Raw genomic sequence first — 22,969 nt, 5'->3', positions numbered from 1 at the left:
CAGAGTGGAAGATGGAGCGAGGACAGAGTGGAGGAGGAGGGACCGTGGACAGATTGGAGGAGGGTTGATCAAGGAAAGAGTTGAAGAGGATGGAGCGATGACACAGTGGAGGAGGGAGGAGCTAGGACAGAGTGGAGGAGGTTTGAGCGAGGACGGAGTGGAGGAGGATGGAGCGATCACAGAGTAAAGGAGGATGGAGCGAAGATATAGTGGAAGATGGAGCGAGGACAGAGTGGAGGAGGATAGAGCGAGGAAAAAGTGAAGGATGATGTAGCGCGGACAGAGTGGAGGATGTAGCGCAGACAGAGTGGAGGATGACGCAAACACAGAGTGAAGGAGGATGGAGCATGGACAGAGTGAAGGAGCATGGAGCGAGGACAGATTGGTGGACGAGGCGAGCATTGGGTGGACGACCGAGCAAGAAGGATCTCACCGGCGCAGTGTCCGTAGTGTGCCACGCCAATGGAGCGGCCCTGTGCACAGGTGGCACGGCGCAGGTGACAGGCGCTGGCGTAGGTAACACCGTTGCGGCCGCACAGGGGGCCCCCCGAGGATGAGGAGATGGCGGTTGCGCCGCATGGGCTCTGCCCACACCGCACGCAGTGGGCGCCATTCAGCTGATCCAGGACACACTCCATGCCGGCGGGGCATGGCACACCCTCGCACGTCTCTGTGCGAAGACAAAGACGAAGATCCCCGTATAATATTGAATTGACAAAGTCAAGACAAAGAAGATACTTTTGGGGTACGTTCTGTTAGCAAGAAGCACATATGAAGGCCGAAATGGTACACAAGGGGGTTGTGTGGCCAGCACCACACCTTGCCAAAATGTGTCTGCCCAGTGCTGATGGTGTATTACACGGGTATTCATTTAAGGCCGAGTCAACCACGGGGAGGCCAAATACCATTTCAGATATTCGCCACCGTCGCTGGAATCGGAACAGGGGTCACCACTGCACTAACACTCTTCCCTGTGTGAATACACATGCACGGACGGGCACACGCGAGCGCAGCTGCGCTCGGCGTCAGACACACGGGAGTTATCATCATGGAACAAACCAATTTTTTTTATTTTACCAGGTAAGGTCCACTGAGCTATATAGTTATTTTTCAGAAGCGACCTGGCTATCACAAATGATAACTCAACGAAGTGGCTCATTATGTGAACACGTATAGCAGCCAATACTCTAAATGCTGTTGATTCTAAATGTGAAGGTATAGAACCGACAGACCGAGAGAAAAATCCACACGACCGCGTGGAGAGAGACATGCACACTCACAATATATCGGCTTCAGGGTCGGGATCGAGCCCACGACTTCCTGTATACCAGGCAAGGTAGTTAACATCTCTCCACTATGGTGCCAGTATGAGCTACATGCAGTACACCGATAGCCATGCCCTCCTCTCTCTCTGTGTGCTCGGTGGAACACGCAGTCCCCGCCGTGGTGACGAGCTGGGCAATGTGTAACAGGAGCTGGCCCCGCAGTAAATCACAGTGTCAACACTCGGCAGGTGCCGTGTGAAGCTGTGCCAAGCCCCCCTAATGTGATATTGTGTTTGTGCGTTATGGATTCAGTGACGCGAGTTGGATTCCCACTCACGGCCAACATCAGTGACGATTATAAAAAAAAACTGGTCCTTGTCCTCCCCTAGGTAGACTCAGACTTAAATTAGTACTTGGTGCAGTGTGCAAACATCAACACTGGGGAGACAAACGCGGGCATGTGATGTGTCAATATTTAGTAGGTGCTTGCCAACATTCTGTTAAAGGCTATATGGGAAATATTTGTCTTAAATCTGTGCGTCTGTGTGCACGTGGCGATGCAAAGATTAGTGGTGCTGACGCAGGGTTGCGGGTCGAGTCTCGGATCTAAAACCTTAGACACGTGCAGGACTGACTACTAGCACAGGACACCAAAGACAAAGTTCCCCCATATAGTCTTAACAGACGTTCAGGGCAAATACTAGCTAGCACCTATGAAGGCCGGTTGCCTTTGTTTTATTAGTGGAAATGTTTACACATCACACCAGGTACTCATTTCAGGCTGAGATGACTTATGGGAGGCCCAGAACCGGTTTAGATAATCGTTACTGGCGTTGTCCATGAGCGTGAATCGAACTAACCACCACCGCCACCACCACCTTACTTACTGCGGCAGCTGCCGTTGTACTGCACCGAGAGCGAGGGCTGCGCGCGGCACCGCGCACGTAGCACGGCGCACTCGTCCCGGTAGGAGCGGCCGTCCGAGCCACACACGGGCCCCCGGCGCGCCTCTCGGCAGTCGGGCGCGCACACACAGCGCGGACGGTTGCGCCGATTCATGCGGCACCTCTTGCCTGGCGCGCACTCTACACCCTCGCACGACTCTGCATGCTCGCACACGTGGCACAGGGGGGAAGAGGAGGAGGGGGGCATCGCCACGGTGGCGACATGTTAACTACCTCACCTGGTATACAGGAGGTCGTGGGTACGATCCCGACCCTAACACCTGTCGTATATTTGGATTCTGTGTGTCTCTCTCCCCGTGGTCGCATGTATTTTTCTTGGGGTCCTCCGGTTTTTTCACATGATAAGCCACTTGGTTGAGCTATCATCTGTGTCCAGGTCGATTCTGAAAAAGAGCTATATAGCGCAGTGGGCCCTTCCGTGGTAAAATAAAGATAGTTTAGTTTTGATTTAGGGTCGCATGCACAGATAAAAGGTTCCCCGTATTGCCTTGCGTAGAATGTACGGGCAAGTGGTGCGAGCTGAGCACCTTTGAAGGAGGCGACACGGCAACACTGACGAGGTGTGGATGGTCAGCAACCACGCACGGCCGCCTGTCTTCCAAGTGACGATGTTTACGCACCGAACCAGGTGTAATATGAGAATATATCCGGCTCACTGACGTATCACAACTTGTCATGGTGATTGGCTCTGCCGGTCCTGGTTTACAGCCAATGGAGGGAAACCTGGGGGCATGGCCCTGACGTGATGGAAGGGTGACAGCTATGGAGATTGGTTCTGCTGGCTTTGGCCTCAGCCAATGGGGAGATGAGTCAGGGGCGTGGTCCCGGGAGCTGACGAGGGAGCCTGGAAGATTCGATGCAGGCTAACGAGGATTGGCTGAAGCGTACCACGTGACCCGGGTATTAAATAGGGGTAGAGAGGAACGACACGTGGTCAGAACGGGAACGAACGGAGGAAGGAGCCACGCGAGAGCGGGGCTCCGAGTTGCCACGTGGCAGTGCGTCTCTCTCGGTCTATCTGTCCCTTCACGTTGCCTATCAGCAGCGTGAAGCAGCTGTAACCAAAAGTGAATAAAAGACGGATTCCAGAAGTCGTCTCAAAGAGCTTTATTACATTGGTGTCAGAAATATCTTCTGGGACCGTTTGGACGATCTTCAAGATGTCCAAGCACCTCGGAAAAAAGAACCCACCGGACCCTCCGTCGGAGGAAGAAGTTGAGACGGACGAGGACGAACTGCTGGGAGCTACGGCTCCTTTGCCTCCGGCTGCTGCTCTCCTCGGCGCCGCTCATCGCCGACAGGCTGCAGAAGCGACGGCCTCAAATGCGGACGAAGGATGGTGGCTAATGGCGGAGCAGATTGAGTCGCTCCATGCGTTTTTATGAGTCTGGTGACGGCGGTCGCATCCTCAACGGCCCTGGGTCGGCCGCCGGGGTTTCAGCCGACTGCCGAGGACCAACATTTGCAGCGGGTATCGACGTCCGCCATTGCTCCTGCCGCGCGGGGAGAGGCCTCCATCTTGGACGGGGCGGCTGTGATGGAGCCGCCGGACGCCATCTTGGGCGGGGAAGTCGCCATGCGGCCGCCGGACGCCATTTTGATGGAGACGCGAAGAACGCGGGAAGCGGGAATAGAGACGCTCGAGGCGTCGGCCATTCACCGCGGACATCGTCTTCCTCAAATTACGGAATTTATCGCCGGGGGCGATTGGAGTGCCTTCACGTGGCGCTTCGAGTCGGCCTCGAGATCCGTTCGATGGACGGAGGTGGAGGCACTGGAGGTGCTGCCCACGCTGCTGGATGATGTCTCCCTGGCGGTCTTCCAATCCATCCTGGCGACCAAGAAGAAGACGCTTCGTGATGCTTTCACAGAGATGGCAGAGTTTTACGACCCGCCGATGGCGGCTACTAGAAAATGTATGTCACGTCGTCGAGGATCAGAGGAATCGCCCTTGGCCTACCGGGGGGCACTGTTAGCGTTGGCCATGGCCGCCTACCCCGACTCGACGACTGATCTCCTGGATCCTCTCATCCTTTCCCGAATGCTTGAGCTATCCCAGGAACTGAACATCTCGCTGCCGGTATGCGGCCACGAACCGCTCACGTCGCGATGGGTGGCGCGCTGCTTGGACGCTAAGTTCAATCTGAAGCGCTGGGATCAGATGGCGGCATGGACGGGGAACCCCCAAATAGACGGTCCACCGTTGGGGTGGTCTCCACGGCGGGTCGTCCACTGCTCCGATGACTCCGGCGACGACGAGGTGATGGCTGCTGTTCCGCGCTGGGTCCCGAGACGCCGGCTACGCGACCAGCGTGATGATATGGGTCAACCACGTGCAGGGTCCGGGACGAGCGACCGCCGGGCGACAACGGCCACGTGCTTCAAGTGTGGCCTGACGGGGTCATTTCGCCTGGGATTGCCGCTGCCGACCTCTGGCTTCTCCGCTTCCGTCGAGTCGACTTCCATCTCCTCCACCGGGCGCGGATCCACGACACCCTCGGGCGAGTCGGCACAAATCGGACACCCGGCCGGTCTTGTCACATCACCCATCCACTCACACACATATTTGCACTCCGGATGGAAATTGTTGTACACCTGTGTCGATGCCACACTCTAGTACACAATGGAAAAATTTGGCCCGTAGGGTGGTAGCTGCCGTGTCGGGCTCATCATGAGATCAATGTCCGTATTTTGGTGGACACAGGCGCGTCTGCAACCATCATTTCCGATTTCATTTTTCATCTCCTGTCTATTCCCACGTCACGGATCCGACCGGTTAATGACGCGTGTGTTGCTGCTAATGGGGGTAGCATGGGTATTTTCGGGCAAGTTGATGTGCGCATTGCTATCGGTAATATTACTGCGGAGGGACCAGTGTTGATTTCTCGCTCACTGCCGTCCCATGCCTATTAGGCACCGATTTCTTGCGCCGCATGCCAATTAAGATACTTGTCGACCAAGGTTGCTTAGAAATGCCAGGGGGCTGTAGGATGTCATTCCTGCCTTCCCTGCTGGGCCGTTCGCCCCCGGGTAACGCAGTAAACGCCATGGTTGCTGCCACGGTAGAGGTGCCGTCGGGCTCGCAGATGCTTATTCCGCTGCGTTACCGGAAACCTTTGGATGCTGCGGATGGTGCGACGGGTGTGCTGTTATCCCCGTCGAATTCAGTGGCTAAATGTTTTTCCCTGGTAGCGGCTCAAACTATCATTCGGCCGGGTCAGGCCCCGTTCATACAAGTGTTGAATGGGGGCCCGAACCGGGTCGTCGTTCCAGCTGGATCGGTATTGGCTCACGCCACTACCGATTTCACCAGCTTTGAGGGTAAACCACCCACTAAAATAGCCGCTGATGGACCTCGTTATGGTCGTTCACAGGATCGATGGATCGCGGATTTGTGCGGGGAAAATACATCTTTGTCGACCACGCAAAGGAACGCTTTGTATTCATTGTTGTTACAGTACGCTGACGTTTTCAGTAAAAACGATTTGGATCTCGGCCATACCTCGCTGTTGTCGCACCATATTGACACCGGTGTGGCGGGACCGATTTGTATGCACCCGCATCGCATGAGCCCTGCTGAAAGGGAACACGTGCGCGGCGCGGTGGACGACATGTTGGCGGCCGATATAATTTTGCCGTCCAACAGTCCTTGGGGCGCGCCGGTGGTGCTGGTTAAGAAAAAAAATGGTGGAACGAGGTTTTGTGTAGATTTCCGCAGATTGAATAAGATATCCGTGGCAGACGCATACCCCTTGCCACGGATGGACGACTCGTTGGACGCTTTGTCAGGGGCAAATTTTTTCACCACCCTCGACCTGTCGTCGGGGTTTTGGCAGCTTCCCCTCGATGACGCATCCAAACCTAAAACGGCGTTCCGCACGCCACAAGGCCTTTTTGAGTTTAACCGCTTACCTATGGGATTGAATGCGGCACCTGGCGACGTTCCAACGTTTGATGGAACTGGTGCTAGCGGGGCTGCAGTGGGAAACATGCCTCATATATTTGGACGATATCATCGTATTCAGCCGCACGTTCGAGGCTGACCTAAAATTTAAACCGAAAAAGTGCCACCTTTTGCAACGGTCCGTCCGATACTTGGGTCACATCGTCAGCTCGGACGGTGTGTCCACGGACCCTCAGAAAACGCCGTGTGTCCGAGAGTGGCCCACGCCCACTTCGGTGGGCGACGTACGGCGGTTTATTGGGTTCGCATCCTACTATTGCCGTTTTGTTAAGAACTTCGCGACACTGGCTAAGGCACTGCATGTTCTGACGCACCTCTGCGTGCAGAAAACGTTGGCCGCGATGCAGCAGGATTTCTTTTGGCCCGGCATGACGGCAGATGTCACTAACTTTGTCCGGTCATGCCATGATTGTGCGAAGAGGAAACCGCCTCGGCAACATTATGTTCCGCCACTACGTTCGATTGAGGTATCCCGTATCAATGAACTAGTTGCTCTATACATCCTGGGCCCATTCCCTCCATCAGCTAGGGGTAACAAATACCTTTTGGTCGGGGTCGAATATTTTTTCTCGATGGCCTATGGCCTGGCCTCTGCCTGACCAAACGGCCGCGTCCATCTCCGAGGCTTTCTTGAATGGTTATGTCATGGATAAAGGAGCACCCGAAGGGCTGCTCACAGATCAGGGACGTAACTTCTCCTCCAAATTGCTCAAGGATGTTTGCACTGCGCTGGGCACAAAGAAAATCCGCACTTCCCCTTACCATCCGCAAATGGATGGCATGGTGGAACGGTTTAACCGCACCCTTTCGGCCATGCTTTGTCACACGGTAAGTGAAAAACAAACCGATTGGGACTTGCACATACCGGGCGTCCTGGCGGCATACCGCATGGTTCCGCACGCGTCCACAAAATATTCGCCATTTTTTCTGATGTATGGCCATGAGAATGTACCCCCGATTGATGTGCAACTGGGTACGGTGGGTAAACAACCGTCCCCTTCCTTTCTTGATCACGTACGGGACTCGCTTAAACGGGTTACAGAGGCGCGAGAAGCCGCCAGATGTGCGACGGCCCGTACGCAGGCAAGGAACGAGAGGTATGCGCGTCGATCGCGAACTGACATGCCCTGGTCGGTGGGCGATCTGGCATGGCTCCATTGCCCTCAGGTGCCAGTAGGCACGTCCCCTAAACTGCACAGGCCTTGGCGGGGACCTGTGAGGCTGGTGGACATTGGGAACCCCCAGAGTGTTCGCGTCCAGTACAGCAAACGTCGTTGGTATGTCCATTCGTCACGACTCAAACCCTACGTCGACCCGCTTGCTGGCCCCTCATCTCCACTTGTTGACCTGCCGGGGTCTGGCATGCCGAATGTGCCACTTGCCTCGCCCATTGATCCCCAGCAGGACTGTTTTGTACCCCCCGCAGATGAACAGGTTTTGAGGGACAACGAGACCCCGGACGTCCCTCCTCCAACGGGACCTATTCCGGATATGACCGAAACCGAACATTCTTCTTCTTCTTCTCCATGGCAAACACCTCCTGCAGATCGGGCGGCGAGGCGACCATGCGCGAAAAACGAAGAGGGTCCTGCGTCGCGTACGCGGTCGAAATCTCTTCCGTTTCGTTAGTTATGATTGCCTTGCGGTCTGTTACCCTGTTGTTACTGCGCTACAGGGGCGTCCTAATGTATGTCTGTTGTTAATGGTTGAATTCCTCGGCGCGTAGACGCCTACTCCCCCCCCTTACCTTGTTAATGCGTCTCAGACGCCCTAATAATTATCTAAATTGGATTCGGCTTGTCACCTTTTTCCCAGCCGAGACGGCTGACTTTTTACACCGGGGTGGGGGGGTGATGTAATATGAGAATATATCCGGCTCACTGACGTATCACAACTTGTCATGGTGATTGGCTCTGCCGGTCCTGGTTTACAGCCAATGGGGGGAAGCCTGGGGGCATGTCCCTGACGTGATGGAAGGGTGACAGCTATGGAGATTGGTTCTGCTGGCTTTGGCCTCAGCCAATGGGGAGATGAGTCAGGGGCGTGGTCCCGGGAGCTGACGAGGGAGCCTGGAAGATGTGATGCAGGCTAACGAGGATTGGCTGAAGCGTACCACGTGACCTGGGTATTAAATAGGGGTAGAGAGGAACGACACGTGGTCAGAACGGGAACGAACGGAGGAAGGAGCCACGCGAGAGCGGGGCTCCGAGTTGCCACGTGGCAGTGCGTCTCTCTCGGTCTATCTGTCCCTTCACGTTGCCTATCAGTAGCGTGAAGTAGCTGTAACCCAAAGTGAATAAAAGACGGATTCCACAAGTCGTCTCAAAGAGCTTTATTACACAAGTACTAACTCATTTGCGGCTGAGTTGACAAAGACGAGACAAAGATCCCCCATATAGCCTGAAGAGACCATTGGGATAGGTGCTGTTAGCGAGCACCTGTGAAGACTGGAACGGCACACGAAGATGTGGGTGGTCAGCACCACGCCCGGTCGCCTTTATCTCTCCAATTCGGATGCTTATACATTGGACCAGGTACTCATTTAAGGCCAAGTCAACCTAGGGGTGGCTTGTAACCGGTTCACGTATAAGTCAAAGACCTTGACTGTGAGTGGAAATCGAACTCGGTTCGCCGTGTTCATAGTGCAGTGCGCAAACCGCTACATTATCACTACACTACACGTATGCATGCACACGCACACCTGTGTCACAGACACACACCTGTGTTGCACACAGACACACCTGTGTTAAACACACTCACTCGTCATGTCAAACGATTGGAGCCGGGCAATCCGATTACTCAAGTAATCCATTACAATACTGATTAATTATCGATTCTATTACGTGGCTACTCGGATATCATGAATACTGTGCAATAAAAAGTATCGATCCTTTTCCCACGTGTGACGCTGGAGGGGAGGTTGGACCCCGGGATTTGAGACCAGGCTCTCGGCTGTCCCGGCTCAGCACTCTGACCTCAGCCACCCGGCTACCTTAACAGCAGAGGTCGCAAACGGGTTTTGATTCCTTACCCGTACCCGTACTCGGCCGCACCAGGGTCGCAAACGGGTACCCTACCCGATACCCGGCTACCCGTACCCGGCCGGGTATCGGGTAGGGTACAGGTACCCGATTGCGACCTCTGGGATTAAGCCATGTTGCAGGCGCAGGTGAGTTGATTCTAGGAACTTGAATTGTGAGAAGAGACGAGACGTTGGGAAATAAGTGACAAACGGTTACTCACCAGTGACTCACGGCCTACCCGTACCCGCCGTACCCGGTCACACCAGGGTCGCAAACGGGTACCCGTACCCATACCCGGCCGGGTACGAGTAGCTGGGTATTGGGTAGGGTACGTGTATCGGGTACCCAATTGCGACCTCTGCTTAACAGAACCTTTGCATCGTCACACCGCCAGTCACAAGACTTATCTCCCTCCTTCTCCCTGCTTCTGCCATTGCACTGCTCCACCATGGAATTCCCTCCTTCCATCACCGTATTTGTTCCCATGCTCCTCCAATAACTTCGCTCAATTCACTAAACGTGTTGACTGTTAATCTATTTCAAACTATAAAACTATTTTGTATGTTTTACCAAGCAAGGCCCACTGAACTTTATAGCTCTTTTTCAGATGCGACCTGATCACAAATGATAGCACAACGAAGTGGCGTATGATGTAGACATGTATAGCAGCCAAATACTCTAAACACATGTTTCCAAATTTGGAGGAAAAAACCGGAGGACCCAGAGAAAAATCCACGTGACCACGGAGATAACATGCAAACTCCAAATATACAGCAGGCGTCAGGATCAGGATCGAACCTACGACCTGTATAAGAGGGGAGGTAAATTTCGATTTAAAGCTTTCGTAACTGCAGAGATTCATCTTCTTGGTTCTTTCGGTAAAGTCACGTAGAAGGGAAGTAATAAAATAATAAAAATAAAACATAATAAAACAATTTTCACGACGTTTCGGCCACAACGCAAGCAGCCGTCCTCAGGTGAAGAATGAAACACCACCAAGCTTGGAGCGTATATTTAAGCTGGGTTGGAGGGGGGGAGGTGGGAAGAAGAGCGCCTAGACAAAATAATTTGCATATCAAGAGGAATTTAGCATATGGAAAATGCGTAGGAGGTGGGCGAGGGGGTTTAAAATTAATATTATGCCCGTGCATTATGCAGGATTAGCAGCATCAAAGGGAGGGGGAAGGGGGGTACCATTAACAAAGGAAAGGAATGTTAATAGTATGTAGCTGCAGTTGCTAAACAACCACGTAAAAAACTAAAGTATAAACTACAATTCTACGTCGTAAAAATTATATAATATGCTTCCATCTAAAGTTTAGATGGAAGCATATTATGTAATTTTTACGACGTAGAATTGTAATGTATTACTTACTGTTAGTAACTCAGCTTATTGTAGAGTATAGTAAGTATACTGATGATGCTATGTAGTTTATACTTTAACTGTTTATGTAGTTTATACTTTAGTTTTTTACGTGGTTGTTTAGCAACTGCAGCTACATACTATTAACATTCCTTTCCTTTGTTAATGCTACCCCCCTTCCCCCTCCCTTTGATGCTGCTAATCCTGCATAATGCACGGGCATAATATTATTTTGAAACCCCCCCGCCCACCTCCTACGCATTTTCCATATGCTAAATTCCTCTTGATATGCAAATTATTTTGTCTAGGCGCTCTTCTTCTCACCTCCCCCTCTCCAACCCAGCTTAAATATATGCTCCAAGCTTGGTGGTGTTTCATTCTCCACCTGAGGACGGCTGCTTGCGGTGTGGCCAAAACGTCGTGAGAATTGTTTTATTATGTTTAATTTTTATTATTTCATTACTTCCCTTCTACGTGAATTTACTGAAAAAACCAAGAAGAAGAGGGGAGGTAGTTAACATTTTCTAGCAACCATGGCGCCCCAACTTTAAATTTTGACATTGCTGACTGTTGCTGGCCGCTTGGCGCTATGGACCTTTGGGACTGTCAAATAAAGGTCGTGCTTGTAATCCTTGAGCCAGTGTTGGAAATTCTACATTCCCCAAGTAGAGGTAAATACTGTACAATATGTTGCATCTGCCCTGTCTCATTCAAGTTATCTATGTGCTCATCTTCTTGGTTCTTTCGGTAAAGTCACGTAGAATGGAAATAATAAAATAATAAAAATACAAATAAATAATATGTAATTCTCATGACGTTTCGGCCACAACGCAAGCAGCCGTCCTCAGGTGAAGAACAGGTCTGTCGGAAAGACAGCGTCTGAATGAGAACCAAGAAGATGAGCACATAGGTAACTTGAATGAGACAGGGCAGATGCAACAGAAGAACCAAGAAGATTAATCCCTGCAGTCACGAAAGCTTTAAATCGAAATTTACCTATGTGCTGTTTCAATCAACATGTGGCAATTGTAAACAACACAAGTTTTGTAAAATGATTTAACATATCAGGCACACATGTGTAGTGACATAAGAGGAGAGGGGCTGCTGGGGGCTCTGGGACCCTAGGCAACCCAGACGCTTAAGCCCCTTGGCGCCAGGCGCTGGGATCCCAGGCACCCCAGCCAGTTAAGCCCCTTGGCGCCACCAACGGGGGGGGGGGGCTGTGTGTGCTCTGTGGGATATCTGGGGGCGCACACAATGCCACCCCTCGTTGGGGACGAGGCATAAAAGGGCAGCTCCCTGGCCGATCAGGGCCAGTTGTAGCTCAAGACCCAAGACCCAAGACCAGCCAGCCTAGGACCCTGGACCCCCTCGTCCCGCTGGTCCTTGTAAGGGCCGGGACGCTGTGAGGGCCAGTGTTGGGACTCTGGGACTCCCGGCTCTACGTCCTTGTAAGGACGAGTTCCGAGGAAGCCAGAGTCCAGACCCGCACCTTAGCTCGGTCGGGTCAGATAACCTCCCATAGGGTAGTTGTAGCCGGAGGACCCCACAGTCGTCGCCAGAGTAGTGTATCTAGGCTGTGTACCTAGGCTGTGTACCTAGGCTGTAACAGAGTATGAGGACTGAATGGAGTGTTGTATTGTAATAAAGAAGTTACCTCTACAATTGTCTCCGGAACCCATTACACATGTATTACAGGAGTGCTGCAGTGGCTAGATGTTAACTACATTGCCTGGTATATCGGAGGTTGTGGGTTCATTCCTGACCCTGATGCCTGTATATTTGGCGTTTGCATGTTCTCCCCGTAGTCGTGCGGATTATTTTCCAGGTCCTCCGGTTTTTTCCTCTACATTTAGAAACATGCGTTTAGCATATTTGGCATCTTTACATTTCCACGTGATGATAAGCTCCAGGTTCGATTTAACACAGTACATACAATTTGTGATCTGATCCCATCTGTGACGGATGTGGTCCCTGACATTCATTACCCCGGCGTCTACAAACTAAGCTGTGTCTGCGGCAGTAGTTACTTTGGGGAACCTAAGCGACATGTCTCGGACCGTCTTCGTGAACATAAAGCAGATCTGAAACACGGTTGGACCAATACCTCGGCCATGGCTGATCAAAGTACGAACGTACTTTGCAAACCCACTGGCTATCAACAAAGATTCGTTCATTAAACCATCCATTTATACAGACACAGACACAATTTCAACCGAGAAGATGGGTACAAACTGAGCAATCATTGGAAGGACGTTATCAACCAGTTTAAGTCATAACTGGCTGTGATTTTCCCATCCTGCCATCTTCCGATGTTAGTTGTTATTTTCGACTCTCCAATTTTACATTAACAGGTTAAATTTCTCACACCAACACAACCACCTTCGCACACCGACCTCGATGTGCAGCAGCTCTGCGATCTTACATTAACATGCTAATCTCTCACATTAACATAGCCACCTCAGTGCGCTCGCTGTGGAGGCCGCTCACCGATCTGACATTAACATGCTAATTTTTACCCGGCAGCCCTTTAATTGGTGGAAACTCACCACCTTCGTGGTCGCTGCCCATCACTCACATTAACATTAGCTGCCCCGCCCATGCTGCTGACATTTGGGCTACGCCCATTTTAAACCTTTATTAACAGTTTGCCTTTAGAAGCCAGCCTCCTTTTTCTGATGACGACCGCCTGTGTTGCGATCAAAACGTCGTAGTTTTTGTTATTTTCTTTGAACCTATCTACGTGACTTAACAAAAGACCCAAAGAATACGAGCATACTAATCACTGTGCCACCGCATCTCCCAGTGGAAGTTATTTTAGTATGTATGTAGAACTTATTTCACCTTATGTCGCCAACCCAAACGTGCTAATCGGAGGTGCCGGGGAAGGACAACAAACTAAACACAAAAAGCATTAAAAGCAGTTATCTCAGTAAGAATATTATTGTATTAAACGCACTCCCTCTCCACTTGACAGCTAAAAATAATTTTATTTTAAGGATATCCCGTGTAACTTTAAGATGGCCCTTCCAAAAAGAGGCAATGAAGTGTCACGTGTGTCAATGGATTTATTTAATCTCCTGGCTAAATAAATGAAACTGGACGGCTTAATGCCCTGCTGTGTCTCGGACCCCCACTCAGCAACCCAGCCTCACTTCTCCATGGCTGGTCTCCCGTGCCTTTTTTCCCACCCCCCTCCAATTTTGTTCGTGACTGTTTCCAACCCGCTGCCCTAGATTGTTGCTTATTTTCTTAGATTCTTTCTGGGACTCACTTGAACTTTCCTGCTCGGCGGCGATGTGGCCCGACACACTCACAAAGTGCTTCTCCACCCACCGGGGCCGGTCATGCGGGTGCATTGCCCTTAATTAGACCAAACTCCAGCAGTGAACGCGCCACACGCCCACACGCGCACACACGCGCGCGCACAAAGATCCCCCGGCTAGCCATAACAGACTTCTGGGACAAGTGCTGTGAGCGAGCACCGATGAAGGCCGACACGGTACACGAAGGGCGAGGGGTGGCCAGCACCACACCCGGCCGCCTTTGTCTCCCCAGTGGCGATGATTACATAACGCTCCCGGTACTAACTTGAGGCTGACCTATATTCGTTTCTGGTGTTGGTGTTCGTGAGCGGGAATCGAACTTGGGTCGCCGGGTTTGTGGCGCACGCGCCCACGCACACACGTGCACACAAACAAAGACGCACGCACTCACGTTTCCATCTGGCTCATCTTGTTTTTTAAAAAAACTTGTCGAGTGTTACCTCCTGCTGCTGTTGCTGCTAATGAGAAGTAATAGCTCTCTCGCGTCACAAAGACATGCGCACCAATTGTCTCCTGGCCACTTCTGCGTACATCATCGTCTGTGTGTTATCCCATAAATACACGAGTAAGTAAATAACCGGGCGCCGTGACGCACGGCTGTAGTGCGGCGCTCTTGAGGGTGAGGGTTGGTGGATCGTGAAGAGGTTTACGAAATTCTAGATTTGAAGCTTTCGTGACTGCAAGGATTCATATTCTTAAGTTTTTTCGATAAAGTCACGTAGGTAAAACATTAAAATTAATAAAAGTAATGTTTTACCGACGTGACTTTACAGAAAAAACTTAAGGATAGGTTTATGAAAGGCCTAAACCCGCCAGGCAGCGGGGAATCCAGGAGATGGCAGCGCAAGGAAGTGTGTTCACAAACCCGCCCTATGCAAACCCGAGTTGTATGCATGTTGAAATTCTTTCTAACCGTACATAGCCAACCGTAATTGGAGGTGCGGGGGGACGGACAACAATACCCATCTCTGTTGGTGGTCTTCAAAATGACCGGTGGTGGAAATTCCACATTATCATGGTAAGGGATCAGTCTCTCTTAGCGAGACAAGAACAGTGGACTTCCCACAAACTAGTATTACATACAGTGAGGGAAAAAAGTATTTGATCTCCTGCTGATTTTGTACGTTTGCCCACTGACAAAAAATTATCAGTCTATAATTTTAATGGTAGGTTTATTTGAACAGTTAGAGACAGAATGACAAAATAAATCCAGAAAAACGCATGTCAAAAATGTTATACATTTATTTGCATTTTAATGAGGGAAATAAGTATTTCACCCCTCTGCAAAACATGACTTAGTACTTAGTGGCAAAACCCTTGTTGGCAATCACAGAGGTCAGACGTTTCTTGTAGTTGGTCACCAGGTTTGCACACATCTCAGGAGGGATTTTGTCCCATTCCTCTTTGCAGATCTTCTCCAAGTCATTAAGGTTTCGAGGCTGACGTTCAGCTCCCTCCACAGATTTTCTATGGGATTAAGGTCTGGAGACTGGCGAGGCCACTTCAGGACCTTAATGTGCTTCTTCTTGAGCCACTCCTTTGTTGCCTTGGCCGTGTGTTTTGGGTCATTGTCATGCTGGAATACCCATCCACGACACATTTTCAATGCCCTGGCTGAGGGAAGGAGGTTCTCACCCAAGATTTGACGGTACATGGCCCCGTCCATCATCCCTTTGATGCGGTGAAGTTGCCCTTCCCCTTAGCAGAAAAACACCCCCAAAGCATAATGTTTCCACCTCCATGTTTGACGGTGGTGATTGTGTTCTTGGGGTCATAGACAGCATTCCTCCTCCTCCAAATACGGCGAGTTGAGTTAATGCCAAAGAGCTCCATTTTGGTCTCATCTGACCACAACACTTTTACCCAGTTGTCCTCTGAATCATTCAGATGTTCATCGGCAAACTTCAGACGGGCATGTATATGTGCTTTCTTGAGCAGGGGGACCTTGCGGGCGCTGCAGGATTTCAGTCCTTCACGGCGTAGTGTGTTACCAACTTTTTCTTGGTGACTATGGTCCTAGCCGCCTTGAGATAATTGACAAGATCATCCCGTCTAGTTCTGGGTTGATTCCTCACCGTTCTCATGATCATTGCAACTCCACGAGGTGAGATCTTGCATGGAGCCCCAGGCCGAGGGAGATTGACAGTTATTTTGTGTTTCTTCCATTTGCGAATAATCGCACCAACTGTTGTCACCTTCTCACCAAGCTGCTTGGCGATGGTCTTGTAGCCCATTCCAGCCTTGTGTAGGTCTACAATCTTGTCCCTGACATCCTTGGAGAGCTCTTTGGTCTTGGCCATGGTGGAAAGTTTGGAATCTGATTGATTGATTGCTTCTGTGAACAGGTGTCTTTTATACAGGTAATAAGCTGAGATTAGGAGCACTCCCTTTAAGAGTATGCTCCTAATCTCAGCTCGTTACCTGTATAAAAGACACCTGGGAGCCAGAAATCGTTCTGATTGAGAGGGGGTCAAATACTTATTTCCCTCATTAAAATGCAAATCAATTTATAACATTTTTGGCGTGCGTTTTTCTGGATTTTGTTGTTGTTATTCTGTCTCTCACTGTTCAAATAAACCTACCATTAAAATTATAGACTGATCATTTCTTTGGCAGTGGGCAAATCTACAAAATCAGCAGGGGATCAAATACTTTTTTCCCTCACTGTAACGCAGCGTGCGATATTATCAACCTGACGTGTTACATTTCCACTAAAGATACTCCCAGGCAGACGTGAAAATATTCAAACTCTGTCGCCCGCTTAATAATTTCCCACAGCGTGAGACTCCACTGCGAAAACGCCGAAGCGGCAAAAAGCCCTCACTCCTGAACGCCGAAGCGGCAAAAAGCCCTCACTCCCGAACGCCACAGCCACACGGCGCGGTGTTGCTCGCCGCATGTTGCCCCGCGCCGTGGCCGCGACCGCGGGGCACACGTGGTCTTAGCGCCGAGGTAAACAGGGGCGCTCTCGCTCGCCGAGATAAACAGGGCCGAGGCGCGGCAGCGTAAGCCCGTGTGCGTCTGAGGCTCTCGAATACCACGCTGATGAAAGAGCCCGGCTGCCAGCTCGTGAAAACAGAACCACGCACACTCACAACAATAGCCGGCCGTTGCCACCTTCATAAATAGCCCAAACCCCACCCCCACTGGCACTGTGATAAAACAGCGATCCATCTCGTCGCTTAAGCAGCCAGCGCGACCTTGATAAACCAATCCATCGGTGGCTTTAAATATTTAAAAACATCGTTCAATCTTCTCGCTAAAACAGCCACCACATTGACGAACAGCCCAACTGCCAGCAGGCTGACAAAACACCGTCCTACCTCTTCACTAAAAGAACCAGCGTCTGTCTCGCTAAAACAGCCAGCCCCTTGCTCAAATAACTCAGCCTTAATATGAAAAAAAAACTTCCTTTCGTAACGAAAAAACAACGAATCTTCAAAAACAAAACGACGGTTCTGAGCTGGCAACCAATGCCACCCCAACATCTCTGTATGGCCACCCCGATCTCCGGCGTGGCGCTGGGCTTTAGCCGTTAGTAGTGGAGGGGAGGAAACGCAGGTTGCCCCACCCCAGGACCCACGCGGGAACGCCGGGAGTCTTGCAGCGCCGTCCCGTGGAACACAACTGAGCGGGAGACGTGAGGTGGGGAAGAGGGCAGTGTGGAGGGTGGAGATGCGGTGGTGGGGGGCGCAAGTCCACCAGGGCTGCGCAGTTGGTGGCAGCAGCAACAGACTCGGGGGGGTTATTTGAGGGCAGGGACCTTGTCTACACCCCGCCGGCCCCCACCAGCAGAGCCGACGGCTGAAGGCTGCATCGCAGGGGGCCCAGCGTGGTCCTAATTCCATTATTGGCACACACAAAAAAATAAACGGGTCGTTTGTGCGCACCACGTCGTCCCACGCACCCAGCCACCCATCTTGGTGCCTCCAGAGATTGTAGTGTGGCACGAGGGTTGGGAGTTGAACATTGCTTCATTGCGGAGTGTCAAGATTTTGACGATGGTGTGGCCAAGTGCGCACGCGACATTTAACACGTTGTTGCGCTCTCTCGAATAAGCTGTCAGTATTTGGCGCGAGCTCGCGACAACAATGATTTCATATAACGGAGACACAGGGGACAATGTAACAGGCGGCCAAAATCTGATTTCGCAGGCGGGCAAATGATGGACGGACGGACGGACATATTGCTAGATGGAAGGGCAATCAGAGCTGGTGATTAACGATGGCGAGATGCTGACTACCTCTCCTGGTATGCAGGAGCTCGTGCGTTCAATCCCGACCCTGACGCATGTATATTTAAAGTTTACATGCTCTCCCCATGGTCGCATGGCTTTTTCGCCAGGTCCTCCGGTTTTCCCTCCACATTTAGAAAACGCGTTTAGAGTATTTTGCTGCTATACATTTCCACGTAAGCTACTTTGTTGAGCTATCATTTGTGGACAAGTCGCTTCTGAAAAAAAGCTATATATCTCAATGGGGCCTTACCTGGTAAAATAAAAAAATGTTTAGTTTAATAATTAACTAACTAATTAAACTAGAAGAAGAGAAAGGCAGAGGTGGTGCTTGATGCGCCAGAGGGTATTGCTAGGCTGTCACCATCTTTGTTCCCCTGCGTGGATTTCTTGGCGAGAACACACAAGGTAGCACGCAGTGCCCACCTGGAGCTACCGCATTGTCCCTGGACAACCCAGTGCCATTGGAGTGGAAGGGACATTGAGTTGGACACGTACAGAGGCAGGACGGTAGACAGGGGAATAGAGGGAGAGGCTACAGGGTCTGTTGTCTGTTGACAGAAGGGTTTCCACCTGTCCTGGGTTTTCCCAGAATTGTCCTTTGAGGCTGTCCTGGGAAATCTGTACGTTTTTCCGCGATGTTTTTTTGTCACAGTTGTTTGCCAGTTGCTTAACAATAGCAATAATACACCACTAAAGACAATCAACTTACACTCAGAGCACTCCACTCTCCCTGTATTATTTATTTAATATTTCGCTTGCTTGCCGAGTCTCAACACTATTTTCAGGAGGGCCCTGCTATGTCTTCACAGCTGGAGTGACAATTGCTCCTTGTTTCCCAGTTGAGCAAAACATGCCAGTACTTATCCTTACAATCCATGATATGTTCCAGATTTTTATTTGTAGCACGGAGGTGGAAACCCTGGTTGACATATGTGCTAAATAAGTCACTCACGCGTAAATTGAGCCAGAACCACAAACTTCCCACTTCTCACAGGCGCCTCCACGCTTCCATATTTCCCACAATCCTCCAATCTACACCGTCATGCAAATGACGTCATTACACTTGGCACGCACTGGCGGTTGGAAACAAAAGAGATCTGGAGCCGAGCGGAGGCTTGAGAGCTGGCGTTTCGGAAGCCCTGGATTTTTTTGTAAAGAGATTAATTAAAAAGGCAGATTAAAGTAAATATAATTATAATCATACTGTCGATATATATTGTTTGTGTGAGTGAGGTTCAGGCAGTCCAATAGAGGCTTGAAGCATCAACAATGAGAAAAGGAGAACTGTAAAGTTACGGTTGTGCACACTGCCATAGTTACTCTGTTGATAGCACATCGGCCTATGCGTTCAGCTTCTGCACAAGCGGAAGATGAAATATCGTTACAGATGCCACTGTGAAGTGGAGCGAATAACGAAGCACACGGTCAGCTGCCACCTACCCTACAAGACCATTGAACGACACCAAAGCAATCCGCCAGCTCACCGCCATCCTTGTCAAATAAACCCAGAGGTCAATTTCTAACATTTACAGCCATTCTAAATATAAATTTGCTTCCATGAGAGGTTTTTTCGGATTAGGTCATGTAAATATCAATGTGTCGTTAAACCCGCCACCACCGACACAGATAATTGGTAAGGTTTGTCACATAAACAAAACATGACAATTCGTTACTACTTCAGCACACTGGTGTGTTGGAAAGTAAACCCACAAAATGTACAATTTGAACACAAAGTTTCGCTGGTAATTACAACCAGCCTCATCAGGCGACAGCCAGAATTGTCTGTCGTATGTATATTGAACAATTTCGCACTGTACGTAGCCAACTGTGCTAATCAGAGGTGCGGGAGAAGGACAAACTAAATACAAAAAGCAGTTCCAAAAATTTTGTTTTCAATCTAGATGTGAAAGTGCATAGCTCCAGTGGCTTCCTAATATTGGAAAGAAGAGCGTTCCAAACCACCGCAGAAGCGCAGATGAAAGCACGCAATGCAGTGACCGTCTTTGTTCGATGGTTCGCCAAAAGCCGCTGCTGTGCGGATGACCGGAGTTTGCGTGATGGTTTATGTCTGCAACGTGCCATACAGAACAAGGACACTGACAGTGTTTAAATTGCGTGGCGGTGGTGCCGTAGACAGTGGTGTGGCATGCTTGGCATGGGCGCTGGGACTCTCTATCCAAAATCCCGCCCCCTCCGGCCCGTGGGTCGAAGTGCAGTGGCACCGCATGCTGGTCGCAGTAACCAGTCCCTCCAGAAAAACGCGATTATGCGATCGCATGATTCCATGCAAAATCAGCCAAAGTCCGCATATTTATGCGGGGGGCGCGTTTTTTCAAATACGCCACACTTTCGCCGCATAAATTGCAGATTTCCGCGCGCAAAATATGCGGGCTTGCATGATTTCATAATCCCCGCATTTTCGTTGCAAAAAGTCACATATATCTTAGCAGAAAGTTGAAAAATGTTGCGTTTACTTCACACAAGCGCAGCCATTTCCCCTGTTGCCATGGGAACGTTATGAAGTGACGTCACTCATTACGCGACATCATTGAAAAGCTGCAAACCCCGCGATGTCAATGAAACCATGATGAAGCCCGCAAATCTTTCTCATTTGCCAACAAACATAAGCGCAAAAGACCGCACAAAGCAGTTTCCCAGTGTGTTACATGACAGTGGGGGCAAATTATTTTGCACTCCGTGCAACTGCGTGTTGGACCACAGGCAGAAGTCGACGCTGGACAGTCACTTTGCAACCGACAAACATTCGAGGATGGTTAAAGCAGCAGCGGAATCAGCCAAGATGAAGCAGCTCACCTACACCGAGGCGTCAACTTCCAAAACAGTTGCTAGGGCTGAAAGAATCAAGGTCAGTAGCCTATTAGATTAAAGCTTGTAAAATTATGAAAAGGCTGATAGTTAAATTGAAACAGAGAGAGGTGTGTGTGAATGAGATTTCCAAGTATGTTGTGTGTGGATGTAAGTTAACGTTAGGGTTAGATAGACTAACAGTAGTGTAATTTCCCATGCAAGATGATTGATTTTGGCATGAAAGAATTATGTTTTATTTGCAGAAACACTACTGTTCTGTGAAAGGCTTACTGTAAATGATTCAGTTTTATACAGCAGTTTTCTGTAGGTTACACTGGACTTTGTGTGTGTGTGTAATACAGCCCAATGATACAAAAGTATTTTTCTGTTTGTAGATTTGTGAAACCTGGGTTGCCACCTGCACTGCCATCAACATCCCACTGTCTAAGACTGACCACCCTGCACTGAGGAAATTTCTGAATGAGAAAGTCATCAATGGCGGCGCCATTCCAGGGTTTCACCAGCTTCAAGATATGTACTTGGGAGCAGTATATGAGAAGGAACAAGAGGAGCTGAAGACACTTCTTGCCAGAAAACCTCTTGCTGTGATATTTGATGAGACTCCAGATGTCGAGGGGAGATGTGTCCTGAATATCCTCCTTGCACCACTTGAGAAGGATCATTCTGGGAGGATCTTGGCCTACCTTGCAGATACTGTTTTCCTTGAGCAATGCAATCATTCCACTGTATCCATGTCTGTCGTAAGGTGCCTTCAAGAATACAGCATTAACAACGAGGATGTGATTGTGTTCGACACTGATAATGCAGCCTACATGAAGAAGGCATTCACAGCAGCTCTGCAGTCGTTGTTCCCCAACTCGATACACATCACATGCATGGCACACATAATGAATCTCATTGCCTTCCGCAAACCTTTTGTTCAGTTGAACAGCTTCATGCTAAGTTTCTCCCAGATGTTCTTCAATGCTGGATCACGCAATAGAAGATACCTCTGCTTCTTGTCAAACAAGCTGCCTAGAAAAAAGGCGGTCATGCCTCCAAACCCCTGTGCAACACGCTGGAACTCCTGGTTCTCTGCAGTGCAGTACCACGCACAGCACTTTGGACTGTACAAGGAGTTCATAGAGATGGAAATCGAGGTAAAAACTTCCTTCACATAATTCCTCAATACAATTAACACTTCCTTTTCTTCATCAGTTAACCCCCTTTGCACATACAAACATGAATAGTTTAGTAAGATCAAAGTAAAAAAAATAATTGCATTGAACATATTGTATGTTTGACCTAATTCCTTTCTTTCTATTTGTGTTTTTATAGGTGTGTAGCAGAAGTGCTCCACAGTCTGTGGAGAGACTCCACGAGATGCTTCAAGACCAAGATCTAGCTCAGTCCCTGAATGTCCAGATCAACATCATGGCTGACAAGTGCAAACGCTTCCTAAGTCTTCTCGATATCTTCCAGAGCAGACGTCCTGTGACCACAAAGATCTTCACTTATCTGGAGGATCTGCAGGTGGTCTTTGCTGCCAACAAAGAGCTGCAGTATGAGGCGTGTGCCGAATACTTTGAAGGGTTTAACTTACCTTACACCACAAAGACACAGATCCTCTGCACAGTTGGTCAGGCATATGAAAACGCTGAAGAAAAGCTCACCAAGTACATGTCACATGGGCAGCCGGCCATTGAGTTTCTCCAGGAGGTTAGGGTGTTTGACCCTCGCCACATTGCATTCCTAGATGACTCCGTAGCAAGCTACAAGGCCATTCCAGGTTTCACTGAAGTGCAGGGTGATGAATTTGATTCTTACTTCAAGACTCTTGGTCCAGCAGCACTCAGAGCTGCACCATTCGGCGTGGTGGATTTGGATGTGTTTTGGGATGGCCTACAGGAGAGACTTCCTGTGCTGAGTTCCTTGGCCAAGCGGTACAAAGATGCTGTCTCAAACTCAGCTGATGCTGAACGCAGCAACAGCATCTACAAACTAGTGTTGTCTAACCG

The 22,969-nt window shown here is 49.9% G+C and overlaps 1 protein-coding gene across 2 annotated transcripts in view; it reads right to left on the bottom strand.

Moving 5' to 3' along the window:
* Window positions 1-22,969, bottom strand: part of LOC133354132 (follistatin-A-like) — a 71,549-nt gene that overhangs the window by 32,805 nt on the left and 15,775 nt on the right. For both annotated transcript variants that reach the window (XM_061570729.1, XM_061570730.1), the window contains 2 exons: window positions 2,153-2,368; window positions 434-670 (listed from right to left, as the gene is read on the bottom strand). In XM_061570729.1, coding sequence (XP_061426713.1) covers window positions 434-670; window positions 2,153-2,368 — 453 coding nt within the window. The remainder of the gene's footprint in view (window positions 1-433; window positions 671-2,152; window positions 2,369-22,969) is intronic.

The sequence above is a fragment of the Lethenteron reissneri genome, chromosome 46 (assembly GCF_015708825.2).
Source record: "Lethenteron reissneri isolate LAM-NWPU_2019-01 chromosome 46, ASM1570882v1, whole genome shotgun sequence".
NCBI classification, from domain to species: Eukaryota; Metazoa; Chordata; class Hyperoartia; order Petromyzontiformes; family Petromyzontidae; genus Lethenteron; species Lethenteron reissneri.
The sequence above is the reverse complement of the archived record's forward strand: the minus strand, read 5'-3'. Positions and strand labels throughout refer to the sequence as shown.